Below are 21,182 nucleotides of genomic sequence, written 5' to 3'. Positions count from 1 at the left end.
CATTCTTCTTCCCCAGATTGCTTGTTCCTTACCTTGCAAATAATCAAGAAGGCCTGCTTGCTGCGGGATAGCTTTGATAGCTACATCTACTAAAGGAGACTTACATTGATATCCGAAGAACGCGTTTAGCTTTTGCCACGTTGTCTGTGATACGAGACACAAAGGCCGACCGTATTGTCTTGGTGCTTGTCACTTGCTGAGAGCTATACCCGACCGTACTTCCGCGTATCGCGCGCCAATGAAATAATTTTCGCTCGGATAACCATGACCCCCAGAGCCGAACACGCAGCCTGTCACGTCGGATGATAAAGCCCCAGGATGTGGGCAAATCACTCGATAAAGAGAAGACAAGCATTCTGAGCTAAATGATGGAATCCTTGAGGTCAGCCAGAGCTTCTGATTCGACGGCGGTGCCCTCGGGAGCGGTTGCATAATTCTCGTATCCCGGAATACGAAATTCTCATGTCAGATCCGATGCTTCCTGTTCCGCATGTTCCGGTCGCCAAGATGCAATGTTCGATTGCGTGCGTGTCACTGTGGCTCATTATCTATTTGGCAGCATCTCGACGCTCATGAACGATGGCTCTTTCATCTACTTTTATCTGAACATCTTGAATGCATCAAAGTTACTCCAAGACATTGCCTGCAATAGCCCTTGTTCATCGGCCGCTAAGCAAGCAAGCGACAATGCAGCCCACCTCCAACTCGGCACTCGGCCGTCAGCACCGACGACCTCATCGCAAGTCCCGAAATGGCTGTCTCAACTGTAAGAAGCGCAAAGTAAAGGTAATCTTCACATCTCGTCATTCCCCTCCCAGTCACTAAACAAGGCAGTGCGACGAGACAAAGCCCATGTGCTTCAACTGCATGCGCTTCAACGTCCCCTGTAGCTTCGACCCTCACTCTCCTCCCACCTACGGCCCAATACCAAAGGCCCTGTCCGATGAGCTGGAGGCAAGCCAGAAGAGTTCACCTCATCGGGGCCCCGGTCGTCCGCGCAAAGACTGGGCTGCCCTCGGCAACGCTCTCAGAGAGGCAACAGCCCCAGGATCGCCAACTTCAAATGCTTCAACCACTTCCTCGGCTTCCCCTCCGGCCGACTCGGAAGCCTGCTCGCTGAATATTGTCGATGCTGATTTGATGGTACACTTTGTTCATCACACCGCGGGCACGCTCTCCAGGCCCAATGACAGCATAGGTCTCTTCTGGAGGAATAATGTCCCCAGAATAGGCTTTTCTCACCACTTCGTGCTGCATCTCATCTATGCCCTTTCTGGGTTCCACCTCGCCTATTTGGAGCCAGCCGGGTCCGATACTCGGGCTCGACATCGCTCAATAGCTACCCAGCACTCAGAAGTAGGCCTCAAAAAGCTCAACGAGACGCTCTCAAACATCACAGAGGAAAACTGTGGCGCCCTTTACGTTGCAGCAACGCTTGTATCATACTGCGCCTTTGCTGCCGGTCCGACATCGTCCAAGGATCTGCTAGTCTGCAAGGTTGGAGACGAAACCACGCTTCACCAACTACCATTGATACACGGTGTGCGGTTGATCAGACAGACTGTAGACCCTGCCACGCTCTTCTCAGGACTCTTGAAGCCTCTTGCAGAGTCCGGGCCAGACGAAGAGGTCGAGAGCTCTACGCATCCGCACATGGACTGGGTCGAACCCTTTGCCAGGTTGCGAGAGTGGCTGACGACCAACGCAAGTATCAACATGACCATCTACGATCACGCTCTCTCATCTCTTTCTTCCATATACGAGGCCAACTACGGCAGCGAAAAGGGCGTGTGCAAAACCCCTTCAACCAACCAGCTCATACTTGGCTGGCTGTATCGTCTACAAGAGACATTCATAGCAGCTCTCAAGCGACAAGAACCACCAGCCTTGCTCATCTTTGCATACTATGCCCCTTTGATAGCAATACTTGAGGAGTGCTGGTTTCTAGAGGGGTGGTCAGAGCATCTCGTCGATTCAATCAAGGCAATGCTGAGTGACGAGTTGTCTACGTTTATAGAATGGCCGGCAAGCGTGGTTGGAAAGGTATCAAAAATCCATGCTCGCATCTAGTTAAAGTATACGTAAGGCCTAGAGAACATATCACAAGTCTATGAAATACGAAGATGTTTATACAAGAAAAGTCTACAGGTGCTTGTTTACCCTGGCACAACCTTGGTAGGTTTCGAGTTCCGCAAGGTCTCAAAGTCAGCAACAGCGCAACGAGTTTCCTCTTCAGACATTGGCTTCCTCTTAAGAAGCCAATCTCCCTCAATACGCATAGCCGCCTCGATCGCCTTGGGCGTTGAAGTCACGACTGCAGCCCGGATGCTTCGGTGTATGCCCTGGGCCGGATACGCAACGAGTCCGATGGTAGCAGCAGTTGTCTTGGTCACCAAGCTCAATGCGCCCTTGCCCAGGCCTTTTGCAGCCCCCAATGCATTTTCTTGACGCTTGCCGTGGTATGTGTACACGGCAATGTCTGTCAGAGCCTCAAAGATTCCGTGGTAAAAGTTCTTACCAGCGACCACCGCACCACTCCTGAAGCCAGTGATATGATCCCGAGGCCTCACATCCTCCCCATAAAGATTCGGTACAGCTCGCAGCCCATCCGTAACCGCGATGGGAATATCAACGAATATGCCCTTTGCAGATGTAACGGCCAGCTTCCCAAGACTCTTGGTCGATGTTCCAACCGCTTTCCTCGCGACCGATTCGCTAACGCTTGCGGAATCGCTTTGCGATAGAGCCTGACTTGATCCGCTCTCTAGTGATGCTTTCGTTCGCGTTTGGTGTTCCTTGATAGTCTCGTAGGGTTTCACGAAAACTCCTGCTGTCGCATCCGCCATCGACGCAGCAACCTCCATAGATGCTGATCCAACGGCCGTGAACGGATCCCAACGTCTACTTGCAATAAAGATTGGCTTTGGCTTGTGACTACCGAGCAAGGTGTCAGTACCGCCAACTTGAAAGGCTAAGCCTACTTACAACTTCAACTTGTTCCGCTCGAGTTTATTCGCTCCAGTCAAGATTCGCTCTGCCTTCTTCGACAACAAGACTTGGTGTCTTTTTCCTTTGTAAGACCAAGATGCCGGAAGCTCTGGGAAGAGATCACAACGCTGTGGCTCAACAGGCAAGTTGGAGTGAAAATGTTGGACCGCAGCCTGGACTCCCGACTCGGCTTTCATGCTCTCAGACATTTTCTGCGCCGCGATCGCAACTTCTGGAGTTAAAGCATGTACTATAGCGTCGGTGAGATTTCTGGATGTCAAAGATGAGTAAGGAATTGGCTGTGGACCAGCACCGGCGTTGGCTACCATCTGACCCCAGAAAGGTTGACTATCGATAGTTGTCATGTCAGCTATGGACCATGAATCAAACAAGCCCAGTTTTCTTACTCTCCAAAGAACGGAACGATCACGGTCGGTACCCCGTAAAACAAACCGCAGGCCGTTGTTCCAGCGCCGCCATGGTGAACAACAGCCGAGACCTGCTGGAACAGGTATTCATGGGGACAATCACCGACGTAAAAGATGTTGGGGTCCTCATCCCCCTCGAGCTTGCTCCACCCCTGGGATATTATGGCCCGAACTCCGGCTGTTTTGATTGCCTTGAGGACCATGATCATCAGGCGGGCTGGGTCATCGGCAACAATGCTTCCGAATCCAACGTATATCGGCTTCGGTCCGCTTTTGAGGAAGCCTTCCAGGTCTTCAGGGGGTTGGTAGGAGGGGGGTTGTCGAAAAAAGAAGCCAGAGATACCTAGATCATATTTTAGAACCGCCGTATACCACATTTCTGGCTGTACGATACCTACTTATGTTGTGGCCCCATTCTCTCGGTTTAGGAATCAGAGCTGGGGACCAGCAGTATGTGAATGGCACTTCCAGAGACTTGAGAAGTCTGGGGCCCTCGTTCATAGGAACATGCTCGAGGCCGAGCTTGGCCTCTCGCCAGTGGTTGACCAGGTCCCCGAGTCTATACTCTTCGGTTAGTCCTCAATTCCAGCAGAATACTATTGATCAGTAAGTTACCCTTGCCACGTCAGAAACTCAACCACGCTATACGACAAGTAATTTGCAACTTCACGTTCTTTCCTAGTACTCGGGTCATTGATATTCGCCAAGGGGTGAGGAAAAGCTCCTGTACTAGTCCAAGGCATAGTGAACATCATGTGTAGAGGAACACCCAATGCCTCGGCGCAATGAACATGTGCAAAGCTAGGCGGGTTCGCAATAATAGCATCTGCCACGAATGGGTCGCCTGTCTTAGGATCAGGCATTATGCACGAGTCCCAGAACCCGTCGAGCATCTGAGCAATCATCTTCCTCTTGGTGTTGATATCTCCGGCTCGAAGACTGTCGATGCTTGGGATGAGCCCTGGGTTCTTGACCATATATGCCATGAGCTGAGAGGGATCGCCTCCGACAGGGTAGAACTCGATATCGGACGACTGGACGAAGGTCTCGAATACGTCGTGGGTGGCCAGTCGAATTCTGTGGCCGTGTTTCTGTAACTCATGCGCCAGCGCGATGAAGGGTTGGACATCGCCACGACTTCCAATGACCTGGATGACGATGTTGAGGGCGATAACAGAATGATCTCTATTCTCATATTGTTGGTATGCGGGCGAAGCCAGTCCGGGAGTCGTATCGAGTTCCTCGAAATTTGGAAGTTTGGACAGTCGTCGGCTCAGGGTCGTGGGTATGTCGATATCGATTCGGCCGTCATCTGGGATCCCTGGTCAGTATTAAACACCATGAAACTCAGTTTTGCACTGCTACCTCTAGTAGATGCATCAATTCCAGCTGTTCTCGTCTCGCCGAGCTGATCGATATCATCGTTCGTGGATGCCATCTCTGACTTTGTCATGGAGGTGAGCCGTCTAGACAACAAAGATGACCTCAGAAAAGCAGATCAAATTGACTTCTTCGGCATGGAGCAATCCGTCCCGACGTCATCCAAGTCATATAGAAACATTATAGGGTCGAAAGCGGTGCGACCAGGATAGGCACTACCGCCGAAATGGCCGAAGTAATTGCACGATTCTGAATCATGGTCCCCTGTTAGATCGACTATTAGCTTGGCTCTAAACATGGGTGACTCGGAAAGAAAGCGAAAATTCCAGCATTGGCCAAACACCATCCCTTCTACCCACAAGTCCACTTTTCATGGCGCTCACATCCGAGTTTATGATAGAAATAGCCATGGCTGAGACGTGGGCCACGTAATGAATCATGTTGCGTACCTTCAGTGTCTCCCAATGAGATCTCAAGGAGTTTTCGTATTGTAAGTTGCAACCCCTGTCCCCGAGGCGGCATCCCAGACGCCGCTGGTCATAGCCTTGCGGGTCCTCGGCCACGAACAGAATGACTTCGTGAGCCCGGCTGTGCCGAGTAGACTTGGCGGAACTTCTCATTTGAGACCAAAGAAGCTTTGGGTCGACGTAATGATGTGGAGAGCCAGAATTAAAAGGAGTGGGGAGTAGACAGAGGAGCAAAGCCAGACAGCAAACCCTTCTTCTCAATCACATCCATCTGTTTCGTTCTTCTTTCTTACGGCGAGCCTTCCTCCCCCTGTACTTTCCCCAGAAACCGCTCTTTCGATATCGATGCAGTCTCCAAAAATCGCCGACTATTGGGAGAATGTGGGCTTGACTGGTGTCATCTCCCGCGCCCTCCTCCGGGCCCTCCAATCTCTCTTCGCCGTCGTCATCGCAATACTCTACGGACTCGACCTACGAAAAGCGACCTCAAAACACCTGGAAGCAGATTCCAGATGGATCTATGCAGAATTCGTCGCCGGTGTCTCCATGATCGTCTGCATCATACACCTCTTTTTCACAGCCACAAGTTGCGGCTGGACGGTGCTGGATGGCATGCTGTCGGTTCTGTGGCTAGCGCAGTTCAGTGTCTTTGCGTCCCAGTTCCTAAGCGACGACACTCCCTTGTACGAAGCAAAGCTTTATGCGTCAGAGAGCAGGATGAAGGCTGCGGTTTGGATAAACTTGATCAGTATGCTCCTTTGGTTCGCGACCACGGTACTGGGGACCATGAGATGCTGTGCTCGCCGGAAGAAAGCAAAGATATTGACCCGAGGCGAGACAGTTGATATGGAAAGACTAGAGAGTCAACAATGAGGGAGGGTTGCGGTTACCGTCAACGTCGGGTTCATAAACAGCAGGGATAGATAGGCATTCCCATAATGACGAGTCTTTTATTGTCTCGTTTGTTGCCTGACCCGTTTACCTCTTCACGCACCACGGTTGCTTCGTCCTCGAGGCTGGTAAATTTGACAATTTGCTTAGCGTAATTGTATTCTCTAGGTATATGAAGATAGAGCTTTCTAGACATCCTAACCTTGCCAGATTTTCTGAAATCTCTTGCCAACCTGACCAGAACCAACCTCAGAACACAACTCGGTCAATGGTCTTGGTGTTTTCGCTTTATAGTGATCATATCCAATGGCTACATGAGCTTCAGAGAGGATTCTTTGCATTGCATTTGAAGTTAAGAAGCATCCAGAGGTAAGGACAACGTTCTTGCAAGTCGTTCTTGTTGCACCACTCTCTGAACACCCCTTTTGACTCGGTGAGGGCTCACACTAGGATCAACACGGCTGTGCGTTCCCGACATCCAACTTTCCTGGTCACTCCTGTTTATCGAAATGGCTCAAGCTTGGCTGGCTATCGAACTGCGCCATCGCACCTTTCTCTATGCAAACTCTTTGTGCTTGCCCCTTACATCTGAACATTTTTAATAGTCAGAAATACCAGCTTTTCCACCATCAACTTCAAAACAGTCATCAAGTTTCTCAGTTGGAGGGACAGTTGCATCAGTTATTCCCTCATCCAAGCTCTCGTTCAGAGTTGAACCTCATTCTATCATCCCCTCGAGGCTTCCATACATGTCACCAACTCCTCCGCACTTGAATTCCACCACCACATGCTGGAAACCATCGATCAACCACCTGTTTCATCTGCCCATCGCTCATGAGCTCAGCTCCCTCAGAAGTTATGCCGGCGCAGCCAGCAAGCAAATCCATGGCGTTTTCAGATAGAACGGGGTACGTGGCTATCACGTGGCACCCGAGATGATACTCTTCTCAACACGTCTCTCAAGTTTATCCTCACCCCAACGTGATCCCCTACAACATCACATCGAACTGAAAGTACTTTGCCCTTTCATCACTATTACCCACAGTACAACCTCAAGCATCTCATTGCCCCCACGAGACTGATACGAAGCGACACGCAAATATTCCCCTCCACCGCTCCCGGCGTAAATAACCGTCAATATAGTACCAAGGACACCAAGCCACTATTACCAGCCGCCGAACCAGAGTCTACGCGTGAGGTACTGGTTAATCTGGAGCGGAAACACCGCAAGGATTGGAAAACATGGCTAAAAGGGACGCCTATGGAACATTGTATGCTACTCTTGTTATACTCACGCACGCGATGAATTGTTCATCGTCACTCAAAGGCCTGTGCATTCAGTCCATTCCGACGCAGCCATGAGAGCGCTGGACGAGTATTATAAGGAAATACGTGAATGGAATAAGGCTGAGGAAGATGTCATCGAGGTCAACGAGGTCAACAGGGACAATGAGAAGGAAGACGAGAGTAACAGAAAAGATGACAGGCAAGATTCAAAACTGCAGTAGATGGGTTGAGGTTTAATAACCCCTGGCCCACACGAATACACTATCTTCTGAGCCCCAAGCCGTCTCATCCCCAGCAAGTCCTGATGCACACATTCTTCTTGCCATCAATGACGTCCAAAAAGAGGCTATCAGCTATAACAGCAGAAGACACGGTTGTCAATACATGGCGCCATCGAAACTCTCCCACGTAGCTTAGGCCATATGTACAGAGAAACTCACTGGATGACAACAGAGGAAGGCCCTTTCAATATGCGAGACGAAGCGTTCCAGAGTGATGAGGGCAGCAACATGAGCAGTAAGTGTAAAATTATAAGTGTAGGCTTCCTTGGCTAGAATGACTGCTAAGTTGTCATCCTGGTTATAGCAGTTGGCGTAGTCGTAGACACATCGTTGCAGGAGGCGTTGTGGGAGGCACCCACATCGTAAAAAGTATCATCATCCACTGTCAGGCTGATTCATCGAACCAGTTCTCTCTTGTCGGGGTGTTCATCTTAATGGCAGTAACACAATTTCTCTGTTGCCTTGTTGCTAGAACAAATTCAAAACAGGCTGCCCAAGTTGGACGAAGAGTCTGTCTCATTTCCGAACCAGGGGCCTCTTTGCCAGATGTTTCTTATATCCATGGACGCACAAGTACAATACTGTGCCACCATCAGGCTCCCTATAGGAGGTCCTATTCCCATCGCCGCCTCGTATGTTCAGAGCTAAGTACCTCGCCTCAGCCACTATCATCCCGATCAAGGTCAGGGGAGAAATAAAATACGAGGATGTTGATATATTAACCCACCCATCTACAAGGTTAGTGATAGGGAAACAAGAAACCTACAAGGCAGAGAATACACAAGACCTTCCAGACACCAAACCTCATGAGGGAGTAACCATCCATCCAACTACCCATATATTTCAAATACATTCCCTTCTTATGAATATCATAGTATTTACACACATACAGGATTATCTACTATCCAGGTGCTCCGTTTGTTTCTTGGTCCTCGTAGGTCGTTAATAAGTCAATACTCCAGGAGTACCCCGTGTTTAAGAATTGCATGTGATCCGCCAAGGCAAGCTTCGGTATATTTGTGAACAGCATAACGGTAATGTGAGCGCGCCTTTTCACTACCTCTCACGGTGAACTTAGAGTCTTAGTGATGCTGATGTATCAGCGAGCCCTTTGTCTTGATATCCGACCCCTCAGATGGGCATGGCCTCCTTTCAGTCCAATGCTCGTCCCTCGAAGTGATACCACGAGGAGGGACGAAAACAACGCAGCGCTTTTCAAATTAGAAAGCCTACCAGGCGTTCAGTATGACTTAAAGATATGAATAAGGCTTTATCATTAAATATTTTACTTGTTCGGGAGTTTCGGAGTTTCGGAGGTTTGGGTATTCTATTGCTCGCTTGAAGTAACATACCCTAGACCATGCTTACACCATGTCGAGGCTTTGGCAGTGGGTAGGTACTTCAATCACTGCAATCTATTAAGGGCGAGAACGTAGGATTCAAGGCTATATATCATGAGCTTCAATCTCGACATATATAATATTTCCTTAGCCCTTCCGGAAGAATGCGGCTAGAGGGTCATGCACAAGATCAAAATCACCACTTAGCAGGTCAATGAAAGGTGGCTTACACTCCCTTGCGTCAGTAGTCAAGAATCATCATTTGACCATTAATAAATATATGCTAAAAATAAAAGATAATTATTATTCTAGGCCATCATGGTGTCCTTGTTTCCGTTCGCACTCGGTCTTTTGCTGTCCTGGTCAGACGCGGACACGGAAATCGGGGCAATGGACCCCGCGCCACGACAAAAGTCGCCGAGAAGCAGCCAAAGCTGAAGGGATAAGACGCTTGGCTTGAGTATGTGTATCTATAAAGCCTCATTCATGACCTTGATGTTTATGGACGAATATTCTCGCATCTAAAAGGAAAGCGAGCTAATCTCGATCATAAACCTGAGTTCCAACGTTTTCGCATGATACCCGCCCACTCAACATGGCTCGCACGACCACACGTGATTGGGATAACATCTTCGTCCCGTTTGGAGGCATCGACTTTGGCCCCAAATCATCCACATCAACTGTCGTCACCATCGTCTTCCGGACGGGTGATGACATCCCTGGCACGGGTCTGCACTGGCATGAGACACACACCGAGTATCTGCAAATCGTGGAAGGTTATGCGCTTGTGACACTCGGTGATTGCACAGCTGTATTCACAAAGGATGACGGTGTTATCACGATACCCCGGTATACAGTCCACCAGTACATGCGCGCAGACAACACAGAGCAAGGCAAAGCAGGCAAGGACATTGACCTTGTTGTTCGAGAATGGACAGAGCCAGCAGATGGTGACAAGGAGATCTTCTTTCGCAACATACTGAGCCTGCTCAAGGACAAGAAGGATACTGTAACGGGGACAGTGGGAATGCTGTTTTCTATCATGGTCGTGGCCTGGGCACACGATAACTATCCCGTGTTTTGGAAGGGACCCGGCTTTCTGGGAAAACATGTTCAAGGAACAGTTCAGAGGGCCGTGACATACGCATTGATGGGATGTCTTGTCTTCATGGGTCGGCTGGCAGGATGCCAGTCGCATTATGCCGAGTATACGCCATGAAGAATTGCCGATGGCCATGTGACGAGTATCTATGGAATAGCAGGACATATGAGCTGGGATGGAACGATTGGGGCTCACCGATCTTTCTCATTTATGCCTAACCGGCCACTCTTATCGCTGGCTTGTGGCCAAGGTGCCAGGCGCAAACAGGCTCCTTAGTGGTCACGGCACATGAATATGTAAGGTACCAAGTCATGGCGGCACTCGGCCGAGTTGTCGCCCGTGAGTCAAGATTCACGCTTTGTTCGAGAAGTTGAGACAACTCTGGTCCGGGTCCTCTGAGTCAACAACACGGACTCGATCTGACGATCCCCCCCATTGACCATCAAGAACCACCTAAACACAGTACATTGACACATCCATGAACCAACATTCCCTCGGCAATGACTCCTAGCCTCCAGCTTAACTGGAAATGCGCCCGCAAGTACGTAACGTGAAACCCATAAGGCTGGGACGCGATGCGATGGACCACCAAAGTGTGGATGCGCATCTCCGACACCAAGGAAAGCCAGCATCCTCGACCCAAGAGTTGAATTAGTTTGCCGAACGGAAGCATTTCCCAATCAAGGTCTGCTCTGCGCCCATGCCGCGTCTCTGGTTCGCCTCTGCCGGAGTTGGGATGGCACCTTGTCTCACGATCGACGCCCCGTTGAGTCAAAACCATGACATTGAGATGCTCCTCAACTTTGACCCTCAAGGCCAAGCCATCACGTCGTCAGAGCTGCAGCGGCAAGAATACGAGCTGTAGGCAGGCTGCTTATCGAGCTCAAGAGTTCGAGAGTTGCACAGCATGACGGGCGATGGCCGATACGACGCAGGAGATTTGCAGGTCCCCTGCTCAAGGTCAGGTCCAGCACTTCGCTTCCCGGGCATTGACAAGCATTGAGACGCTGCGGATCCTTTACGATGTCTGGCCTAGTACTGCGGGTAATTCCCCGAAGCGATGGATGGGAAGCGGAGAACTGGGATTGAAGATCATCGATGCGTGTGAAGCCTGCAGCCGAGGCATTCACCCAAAGCAAGGAACGCGGCATTTCTTTTTCGTCCAGAGTTGCGTTTTTTCCTTTGTATGCGTGTTTCAGCTTGAGGCCGTCTCAAAGGGGGTTGAAAGAGATCGATCACTCGGCACCCGGGACGGACCTCTCTCTCTTACCAGCATGACGGTACTGCGTCTTCTTTGTTCAGCTTTCATGAAAAGACCATGTCTTGAAGACGCGATTCACAAACCTTGTGCGATTTGATGCGGCCTGTGCATGGAACCGGGTGTTTCAGAGTGCATTTACACACAAGGATGCTCTCCTCCCGTTGCAACCTCTGCGGTATCTAGCCCCGAAGGAACGGATGGGCAATTTCCATCACAGAGAGAGAGGCAGACCCAACAGAGAAAAGAGCCGGTCGCTGCAATCGAAGGTTCCATGAAACCTTCTCTGGGGGCTAGCGAGCGCCTCCCCTACCCCCTGAGCCTTGGAGATTGAGCTCTTGAGAGATGATGTCAGGGGAGGGGGAGAGCTAGCAGGAGATTGGATCGCCGGGATGCTTTGGAGAAGAGGCTTGATTGAGGACTAGGCTATTCGTGTCGTAGCGGCGTTCAACGTGCTGATAACCCATCAAAGGGGTCTTTTCTCCATTTCCGCGGTCGCACAGAGGAAGGCTGAGGATGGCGATAAGAGAATTGTCCATACCGAGCAGGTGCGTTTACTCAATCGATGATCTGAGGTGAATCCTGGGCTGAGGAGAAAAAAAAAAGCCACATCTTTCCATCAACCCATCTGATATGGCCTGGGCGTTGATGATTGGGCGCTCCGTTCGCAGCGTGGAGGGGCGTTAGCCGCCACGACGACGCGATGAGCGCAGGGTTGGACGGGATATTGAGCTCAGACGAGAGGCCCTCGCATGCTTGTCGTCTTGAAGAAACGCAGCTGCACCGAGCCTCTTCATGGAGCCTGTCAAAGCCAGTCTCGCGGCCTGTCAAGCCATTCTCTTCATGCAGCCTCTCATGCAGCCTGCCTCTTTGCCCATAAATCTCTCTCTGTCCCCGCCAGATGCTTGCTTTCCCATGCCCGTCTTGCGCTGCACATTCATGCGCGCCCTTCTGGAACGTCTCGTCCTGGGTGGGATGGGGGGGCCCAAAAGGAACGAATCGACGGACATCGAAACAAGAACCACACCACCCGCTCCGACGGATTCAGGGGCTATCCGTGTCAAGGGTCCCCCCCCTCGTCTTTTTTCCCCTCCTTGGGCGTCAACTTGTCGGTGCTCTTCAAGAACCCCTCTGTATCCTTGTGATGGTGCTCCGTTGTGGCAGCAGATAGAGGACGGTGTGCAAGCGCCTCGCCGGACGGGCTCAAGCTTGGAGACCCGCCAGCCGTATCGACCGGCTGTTGTTTTGTTGTTCCCCGTGCAGACGGCTCAGTGATTATTGAACGACTATTTGGGAGCCAAGCATTGAAGAGCAGACAGAGTTCAGGTGACGTATCAGTCGTCTCAAACGAGTGGGAACGAATATCAGAAGAGGAAAAAGGAAACAAAATGTACCCTTTTCATCCGCCCGCCCGTTGATGTTGAAACCATCCCCTCCTGCCTTGATGCAAGCCATTAAAGCACGAGCGACCGTCTTGTGTCGTCGGCTTTGGCCTTGGGCACCCCTGTAGATCCCTGAATCGCGACGAGCATGGATGGGGGAGTTCTTGACCAGTGAGTGTTTGCTGCGTTGAATCATGGGCTTGCACCGGTATAATTGTAAAAGAGAGTTTGCAAAATGTTCGTTGGTATGAATCTACCATGATTCAAGTGTTATAGCATCTGAGTCCATGGTAGGAAGCTCCTCGTCATGAGCAAGTCATCACAACAACAGGTACCTCCCCAAGTACATCCATCCATTACAATGTCCCATTCAACGGGGATCCACCGGGAACCACGGGGAGTGGTTCCAGGATCCAATGCTAACGTTAGTCCTTTTGGGGATGGCGAAGGCTCGGGCTAATTTGAAACAGAGACTGGGACTCTGCCAAAAGACAGACAGACTCACTCAAAGAGAGAGAGGTACGTACCGCGACGCGGGAGTGCCATGCCCGGCCGGGCTCAATGCCCAAAGGACCCCAAAAGGAAAAGAAGAGGAAATGCACGTCCCTCGGACTCGTCGCACGGACCACATGCACCAAGGTTACGCCTTGTGGTACCGTGTCGACTCAGCGCCGTGTCGCACAGTACGGAGTCTGATCCCCTTTTCCCCTCCAAATCCATCCACCAGCCATCAGGACGGGTACGGAAGAGGTGTGAGTGTGTCTTTTGTCTGTATGCTTCTCTTTGTATCAACTGTCGCCAACCAAAGTGTCATCTGCTGCGTTCTTTCTTCTCACGCAGAGACGGATTTAGCATCATCCACTCTACACCAACCAGAGCACATCTGCCATCGCCAGCGCCTAATAAAGAAGCCCCAGAGGCCCAGTATCACCTAGACAGAGGCCCTCCACTGGCTCCTGCGCCAGCCTCTCAGGATCCCCCCCGCCGCCAACCGCTAAATTGCAACCGCCAACCGCCCGCCCGCGCCCGCCTCCGCCTCCGCCTCCCTCCCACTCCCCTACCTACCTTGCCTTGCCTGCGAATCCATTGCTCTGCTCCTCCTTAAACGACTGTCGCCCAACAACCTCGACGCCTGCGCCCAGCCTTGTCACCTTGGAGCAACGCGGCTAGACCTGGACGATTCTTCCCACAGTCAAACACACTACACTTCCGACTCCCTGGTCCGTCTGCCAGATCCTTCTCAACCTTCCTCGCACCGTAACCGCATCGTCGATCATCCGCCTTCTCGCCCCCTTCGATCGCTCCACCGCCTGACCCGAGACCTCCTCCTCCCGACCAGCCATCGCCGAAGCCACCGTCAGCAGCAGAACCCAGGACAAGGACAGACAGAGACGGCGATAGACTCCAACATCCGTCATCGCTCGTGCCCAACCTTCCTGACACATCGACAAGCAGCAGAACCTTCACCCCGCTCGTGACTCGCTGCCAGACTACACATCTCCCGCTTCGATTCACCGCCGAATGACGTCGGACGCCTCTTTGAAACGTTCCTGAGTCGACGCCAAGGGAGATCTCCAGACATTCTCGTCAAGCCATTCGCAACCCCTCGTTCGCGCTCCCCTCGGCTCCCTCGACAACCTCGTCCGCTTCATCCTCCCTGTTGTCGCCCTCTGCCCGCATCATCGTCGCCTCACACGCTCGACGGATGGAGTAGAAGGCTATGGCCCATGCCCCGCTGCTCCGAACAAACACCACTCCGGTCTTCCCCAACTCGAACGGATTTGGTGGTCTACCACAGAACAGCATGAACCATGCGCCGCGCGCCAGCCAACTCTCTGGCTCGACAGCCTTTGCCGGCTCCTCGGCTTCTCTAAGCTCCCTCGCGAGCGCCGCCACCATCACTCCCCAGAACGGCGGCCCCGTTCTCGCAACCGCCAACATCATCAACCAAAAGGCCGATGCCTCCCGATCCCTCTACCAGATCTGCATCTCGCTCAAGCAGCGCCTAGCCCAAGTTCCCGGCTTCGACCCCTATCTCGAGACCCTCGACCCCAACGACCCCGTCGATCCGCTATGGAACCTCTTCCGAACAGGATACCCTCTCCTCCTCATCTACAATGCCTTGCAACCTGAGGAAGAGCTCAAGGTCGAGGACTCTAGCGCTAACGAGGCTAAGAAGTCCAAGATCGCCATCTTCAAATTCGTCCAGGCTTGCATGAAGGAGCTACAGATTCCTTCATCCCATAGCTTCGTGATTACTGACTTGATGGGTAATGATACTAGTGGTTTTGTCAAGGTGGGTGAGCGATAGCTGGGCTTGACCCGGCTCAGTCTCTATGCCTCGGGCTTTGTTAACTCTGTTTAGGTGACCCAAGTCGTTAATTATGTTCTCGATTGTGCCGAAAAGCGCGGCACCCTCCTCCAAGTTCAGCCCTACCCCGAAGATGAAGTTGCTGGTGGTCCTACCCCAGGATCGCAGATGACCTACCGAGATCACATTGTCCGAGAGCTGGTCGATACGGAGCGAAAATACGTTCAAGATCTCGAAAACCTGCACGATCTCAAAAAGACGCTGGAACAGCAGGGTGCGATTCCAGGAGACATTCTTCACCAGATCTTCCTCAACATCAATGCCATTCTCGATTTCCAGCGTCGCTTCCTGATCCGTGTGGAAACTACGAATTCGATGCCTGCTGCCAACCAGCGATGGGGATCTCCCTTTGTCCTGCACGAGGATGCCTTTGATATCTACCAACCCTTCATCGCGAACCAGCGCAAGGCTGCCCAGATCGCCAACCAGGTCTTTGACAAGATTCAACAATCCGAACACCCCGTGGCGACCGACTTCAACACACTTGACGGTTTCTTGCTAAAGCCCATGCAACGATTGGTGAAATATCCTCTGTTGCTCAAGGTGGGTTTCACATATCGCTTGGCTCCAACAACTTGACTGACACAACTTAGGACTTGAACAAGAAGACTGAGGACGAAGAAACCAAGGCCGACTTGGTTAATGGTTGCGAGGCGGCCGAACGAGTCCTGCACAAGGCCAACGATGCCGTCAACCGGGACCTCTTGGATGAGGCCCTGGAGGATCTGACCAACCGAGTGGAAGATTGGAAGAGTCATAAGGTGGAACAGTTTGGCAATCTTCTCCTACACGGCGTGTACGGTGTCATTACTGGCAAGACCGACCAGGAGAAGGACGTACGTCTCTCATACAGCTTTGGTTGATCACTACTAACTGCTATTAGTACGAGATTTATCTCTTTGAGTGCATTCTCCTGTGCTGCAAGGAAATCTCACCAAACAAGAGCAAGGACAAGAAGGACAAGTCGAGGTCATCAGGACCTAAGGTCCGGAACAAGAACGCCAAGCTTCAGCTCAAGGGCAGAATTTTCATGACTAACGTGACTGATGTCGTGTCCTTCTCGAAGCCAGGTGAGTTGTGCTTCCCTTGCTTCATTATTGCGCACTACTAACTCGAATCAGGCAATCACAGCGTGCAGATCTGGTGGAAGGGAGACCCTGGCGTTGAGAACTTCACCATCAAGTTCCTAAATGAGGAAACACTTAAGAAGTGGGTGGTTGCTCTTGAAAGCCAGAGAAAGAATAACGCTCCCCGGGCCTCAACAAACTCCGACTCTGCTACTGCCGACTTTGCTTGGACCAGAGACCAGGCCGGTGGCCTTGAGAACCCATATCTACAGCAGGATGATGACGAGGATGATGACTACGGACCAGCCACAGCGCCAGCCGGTCTCCCAATGCCCCCGCACCCCATGGGTGTCATGCCTCGAACCGCCTCGAGCAGCAACTTGCGTGCTCGTGCAGGCACAGGAGAGAGCTCCGGGTCCCTTGCGGGTATGGTGAGGGCGCCTCCGCCTCGATTTCCTCTGCCTGTACCACCTGCTCCGCTCAGCCTTCAAACTCAAGGAAGTGGTGCACCTTCGCCTGGTGCCTGGGGCGGCGACAGCTACTTCTCACCAGTGGCCGAGTCACCAGCATCGTCGCGCACAAGCACAGCGAGCGGCATGTTTACCACGCCTCACTATGGCTTCCCCAAGACTGGAACGCCTCAACCCCCGTGGGAGGATAGCAACCGATATACCGCTCCTGCTATGCCGCGTGCTCCCTCTCGCGATGGTCCTTCGCCAAACCCTCATGGCCGCAATCCTCGTGGTCCTTCGCTTCCTGCAATGGCCTCGAACAGCCAGGCTGCTGCGCAACAGAGGAACCGCTCTTACAGCACTCCCGACATCAACGGGCCCGGAATGCCCAGGACCCGACAGCCCAGCCAAGGCAACATCCCGGCTGTACCCGGAATCCCGCAGCACTTGCACCCGGGTCATGATCCTAATATTCCCAGAACCCAGACTGGCTCGCCCAGAAACGAGATGCCCATCCGAGCTCAAACGAACAGCCCCGGAGCTCAACGGGAGCGGATGCACCAGCACACGGGAAGTCTTGGCGGCAGCATGGCTCAGTTCCCTACGCAGCCAGTGTACCCACGACAAGGGACTCCCGCTGCTGGCGGTAACCCACTGCGTGTTGATGCCGCCGCTGCAAACTCACGAACTGTCTCTCCAGCCCTCGGCACAGCTACTCTTCCTCCGTCGGCAAACCCTCTAGCCAGCCCCGAGTTGCCTCTGCCGACACAGCTCAAGGTTCGGGTCAACACTGAGTCTGGAAACTACGTGACGCTTGTTGTGGCCTTCAACATCACTTACCAGTCTCTGGTTGACCGAATCGACGCCAAGCTGGCACGGTTCACCAGCAGCAGCATCAGCAAAGGCCTACTCAAGCTGCGGTATCGCGACGAGGATGGCGATTTCGTGGCTATCGAAGGAGACGACGATATCCAGATCGCCTTTATGGAGTGGCGCGAGGGAGTCAGGAACATGTACGCTGGAGGCGTTGGAGAGATAGAGCTCTTTTGCGTCGGCGACACTTCCTAGACACCACACCTGCTCAGCGCGCACACCCAAACCAGATCGACACCCACCCAGAGAGGAGGTAGACATGGTGCATTGTGCTTGGGATACCCACGGATCGTTACCGCATTTTCGGCGCACGGAAAACCTCGTATTTATTTTGTTCGGATCATGATGTTAAGGCATGGATGACGACCAATGAATGACAAGGGGCGTCTGTCATGGAGGACAAGGCATCAACCATATAGACACGGCACGCCACTCGACGCGGAGCATCTCTTATCACGGTCACACATCTTGTAGTGCGACACCGCACCGCCTACCGGAGCCGCTCTTTAGCGACGTACACGGTCGCACGTTTTCTTGAGTCTGGGCTGAATGCCTTTGAGTTCTGACGGCTCTTTTGCATAGACATGCGAAACAGTTGCGTGAAGGAAGGCTTCGACTTCGCCTCACGCTTCAAGATCTACTCTTCCCTCCTTCTACGGAAAGCCGTCTTGACACTTCCCCACGGAGCATTTGTTCTTTTGTCCTTGGGATTACACATCATCAACCTTATCAGTCACTTCATGGGGTCCGGCGCTGTTTCTAAGAACGGGGGCGTTTTGTCTTTCTTTTCATTCTTTGACATTTATTTCACCCTTCTCTTATTTTGTCTGTTCTGGGTTCGTTCCTTTTCTTTTTTAGTCTTTGACGTGGACACACCCTCTGTGCGCCTCGAGGAGAGAGGTGTGGATGATGGGGGAGATTTGGGTTTGGGTGTGCGCTGATGATGGGATGGGATAGAGCAGTGAATGGGCGCGTGGGTGTCTTGCAGAGTGAGGAGTAGTGAAATGCAAGCGCTTTGAACGAATTGTGCCATGTGGCTTGTGATATCGTGATTGTTGCAACCGTGAAGCCACCAAGACTTGATAATGTTCGAGCAACCGAGATTCAGCAGCATCACGAGAGATGAGATTCGATGTAAGAAAGATTAGCATCACAAAGCAGATATTGCGTGACATCCATTGTTGACATGTTAAACATGTTTGTATTGTACAGTAGCTAAATGTACATCATCCACCTCTTGTTTTTCGTTGCCCATCATGAACGGGGGGTAAAATGTTGTACAATCCATCCCAAGCAGACGCTTTCTTTCTACCAACGCCCAAAATGCATACCCTTCTACCAAATCCCTCACCATCAAAACTACTTTTGCTTCCTCGGCCCCGTCATGTGCTTTTGCATTCGTGAGAGGTGGTAGTTGATTGTGTTCGTGGGCGCGGGGGGAGGTGCGGGACCGTCCATGCACTTGCGGAGCTGCGTCTCGACGGCGGCGCAGCCTGTGGCATTGTATCCGGCAGAAGCCCAGCATGCTGTCTTTCGTTAGTATACCGAATCTTCAAGGTGGAGGGAGAGGGGAAACGTACCGAGGACGCTCGACATGATGGCGATGCACGGGTTCTCGACCTTGCGCTTAGGATCGTGGACGCGCAGGGTCTTGAGGGGGGGAAGACGGATAGCCTTGTGACGGCCCGACATGATTGCTCAGTAGGTATCCTCTGGAGATCCAATTGACGACGTGGGGAGTCGGGACTCGGAGGTTCAGATGCCGTTCGTCGTGATGAGCTCGCTGCGATGGTGGATTGAAACCTTTGGAGTTGAGGGTCACGTGTGGGCGGTGAGCGGGAAATGTCCGGTGGGTGTGATAAGATAAGTGGTTGATGATAAGTTTCCGATAAGATGGTGAAGTCATGCCATGGAGACAGCCCAGGGAGCTGCTGGCTGTGACCCAGTGTACACAGCCGCTCAGTTCCCAAGTGGCAAGGCCTTCTCCAAACTATCAGTGACACTTAGTAATATCATGAACAAAAGAGCAATACAGCTACCGTGGGGAAATTCTCACTGATTCACCCAGAACCTCCTCCAGCTCTCGCCACAACGCAGATCACCAGCCACAGCCACCTCCACAGCCACATCTCAACCGCCAACACACCAAGCCCGTGGCATGGAAGCCGACCACTCACATCCAACTTCCAACCTCAACCCATGTTGATCTTCTTTATGCGACACTGCCAGGTTTTCACTGTGACTGGCAGAACCTGTTGCGTAACATGACGTAGAATTCAAAAGCCCTGTCCATGACCGTTGATCCTCCGAGGCGCAGTCTCTCAAAGTGGAAAATACCGTTGTCAGACGTAAACTGAATGTTTGAAACCATCGGCTCCTTCTCACCACCCACCTCGCCACTACCCAATAGACTCTTAAACCAATGACTTTTTACCCTCTATGGTGGTCAGGAAGCTTCTAAAAACAGCCTGTATGACCCGGGACGACAACCAAACATGTGAATATCTGACCGATCATGGTGTCAAGGCAGACTTGGTAGGGCAGACCGTTTCATCATGGATCATCGCATCGCCCCATTGCTGTGACTTCATATCTACTCTTGGCCGTGTTTCTTAAGACCTCTGGCGCTCCAAAACACCAAACCTGGAAGTCTCAAGCATCAAACACACATCCACTCCATCTACAGTTGCCAACGATGGAGAAGCCAAGTATGTCCTTCATCAACCTACACAAGTATCATCACTAACTCTTCAAGCCCCCCCTCAGAACCAACAACACCCCGCCTTCACCGCAAACCAAGCGGTCAACCAAGACCAACCGCCGACCTACAACAACCGGGACTTTTCCTCCCCTCTTGCTCAGCCGCCTCTCACGAACCCGGGCTCTCCCCCTCCAGCCCATATCCACAACCCGAATGATTTCCCACCGCAGTCTCAAGGCCAACCGCCACAGTCTCATGGCCAGCCGCCGCAGCAGAACCTCAACAGCGTGCCGCTCCAGAGCCTGCAGAGCCAGAGCGCGCCAGTCGTGTGTCCGAGCTGCGGCGTGAGGGACTTTACCGTCACCGCAGCCGAGGCTGGTGGCTTTACACAGTGAGTTTCTTTAAAAAAGGTTGAAAGATGGAAGTTGACCATGTTAGTGCCGCTGCGGCGTTGGTATGTTTCGTGAGTTGCCTGGGATGTATCCCGTATTGCATCTCGTCACTTAAGGATGTGCACCATCGCTGTGCCAATGTAAGTCCAAAATATCTTCTATATAAACACAGCGCTGACATTACAAGTGCGGCGTTCCGCTCGCAGATTACCACCGTAGCGGTCGTACTGAGGTACGCTGCTGGCAGAAGTAAAGGCATTGTAGCAATGCTAGATTGAAACAGAAATGAAGGCCTAAACTGTTTGGGTGGATTTGTTAATTGTCTCTTGTTCCGTTATGATACCATCAACTGCCTTCACCAGGCACAAATCCCTGTCCTTCTCGTCTTTCCTCTGTCATTAGAAAAGACCTACATCAGATGCTCAAACACACGTTACATCTGTCAACCTCGATCGCAACGCCAAATGTGTAACATGTTCATGGAGGACGATGCCTCTTCCTAATGTATGTCATACATCGTGC

The 21,182-nt window shown here is 52.0% G+C and overlaps 5 protein-coding genes and 1 pseudogene across 6 annotated transcripts, besides 1 other annotated feature; 4 read left to right on the top strand and 2 right to left on the bottom strand.

The window, feature by feature from the left end:
* Positions 1 to 615: 615 nt before the first annotated feature.
* On the top strand, positions 616 to 2,070 carry NCS54_00190900 (Zn(2)-C6 fungal-type domain-containing protein; the record flags this gene model as incomplete). The annotated part of the gene is made up of 2 exons (XM_053147522.1): positions 616 to 786; positions 835 to 2,070. 2 exons carry the CDS (start codon positions 616 to 618, stop codon positions 2,068 to 2,070), a joined length of 1,407 nt encoding a protein of 468 aa, XP_053003497.1.
* Positions 2,071 to 2,156: 86 nt separating this feature from the next.
* On the bottom strand, positions 2,157 to 4,854 carry NCS54_00190800 (Glyco-transf-28 domain-containing protein; the record flags this gene model as incomplete). The annotated part of the gene is made up of 6 exons (XM_053147521.1): positions 2,157 to 2,934; positions 2,986 to 3,336; positions 3,396 to 3,759; positions 3,815 to 3,975; positions 4,032 to 4,728; positions 4,782 to 4,854. 6 exons carry the CDS (start codon positions 4,852 to 4,854, stop codon positions 2,157 to 2,159), a joined length of 2,424 nt encoding a protein of 807 aa, XP_053003496.1.
* Positions 4,855 to 9,657: 4,803 nt separating this feature from the next.
* NCS54_00190700 (Cupin-2 domain-containing protein) lies at positions 9,658 to 10,281 on the top strand (the record flags this gene model as incomplete). Its single annotated transcript, XM_053147520.1, has 1 exon — positions 9,658 to 10,281. One exon carries the CDS (start codon positions 9,658 to 9,660, stop codon positions 10,279 to 10,281), a length of 624 nt encoding a protein of 207 aa, XP_053003495.1.
* A 4,243-nt stretch (positions 10,282 to 14,524) lies between these two features.
* Positions 14,525 to 17,762, top strand: NCS54_00190600 (DH domain-containing protein; the record flags this gene model as incomplete). The annotated part of the gene is made up of 5 exons (XM_053147519.1): positions 14,525 to 15,100; positions 15,170 to 15,718; positions 15,769 to 16,011; positions 16,059 to 16,245; positions 16,297 to 17,762. 5 exons carry the CDS (start codon positions 14,525 to 14,527, stop codon positions 17,760 to 17,762), a joined length of 3,021 nt encoding a protein of 1,006 aa, XP_053003494.1.
* A 1,164-nt stretch (positions 17,763 to 18,926) lies between these two features.
* Positions 18,927 to 19,259, bottom strand: NCS54_00190500 (37S ribosomal protein mrp10, mitochondrial; the record flags this gene model as incomplete). Its single annotated transcript, XM_053147518.1, has 2 exons — positions 18,927 to 19,093; positions 19,148 to 19,259. The coding sequence occupies 2 exons, from the start codon at positions 19,257 to 19,259 to the stop codon at positions 18,927 to 18,929; spliced, it is 279 nt and encodes a 92-aa protein (XP_053003493.1).
* A 996-nt stretch (positions 19,260 to 20,255) lies between these two features.
* On the top strand, positions 20,256 to 20,913 carry NCS54_00190400 (annotated as a pseudogene). The gene is made up of 3 exons: positions 20,256 to 20,659; positions 20,707 to 20,800; positions 20,848 to 20,913.
* Positions 20,256 to 20,913: a sequence feature.
* Positions 20,914 to 21,182: the final 269 nt, after the last annotated feature.

Source organism: Fusarium falciforme, chromosome 1 (assembly GCF_026873545.1).
Source record: "Fusarium falciforme chromosome 1, complete sequence".
NCBI classification, from domain to species: domain Eukaryota; kingdom Fungi; phylum Ascomycota; class Sordariomycetes; order Hypocreales; family Nectriaceae; genus Fusarium; species Fusarium falciforme.
This window is presented reverse-complemented; position numbering and strand designations above follow the sequence as displayed.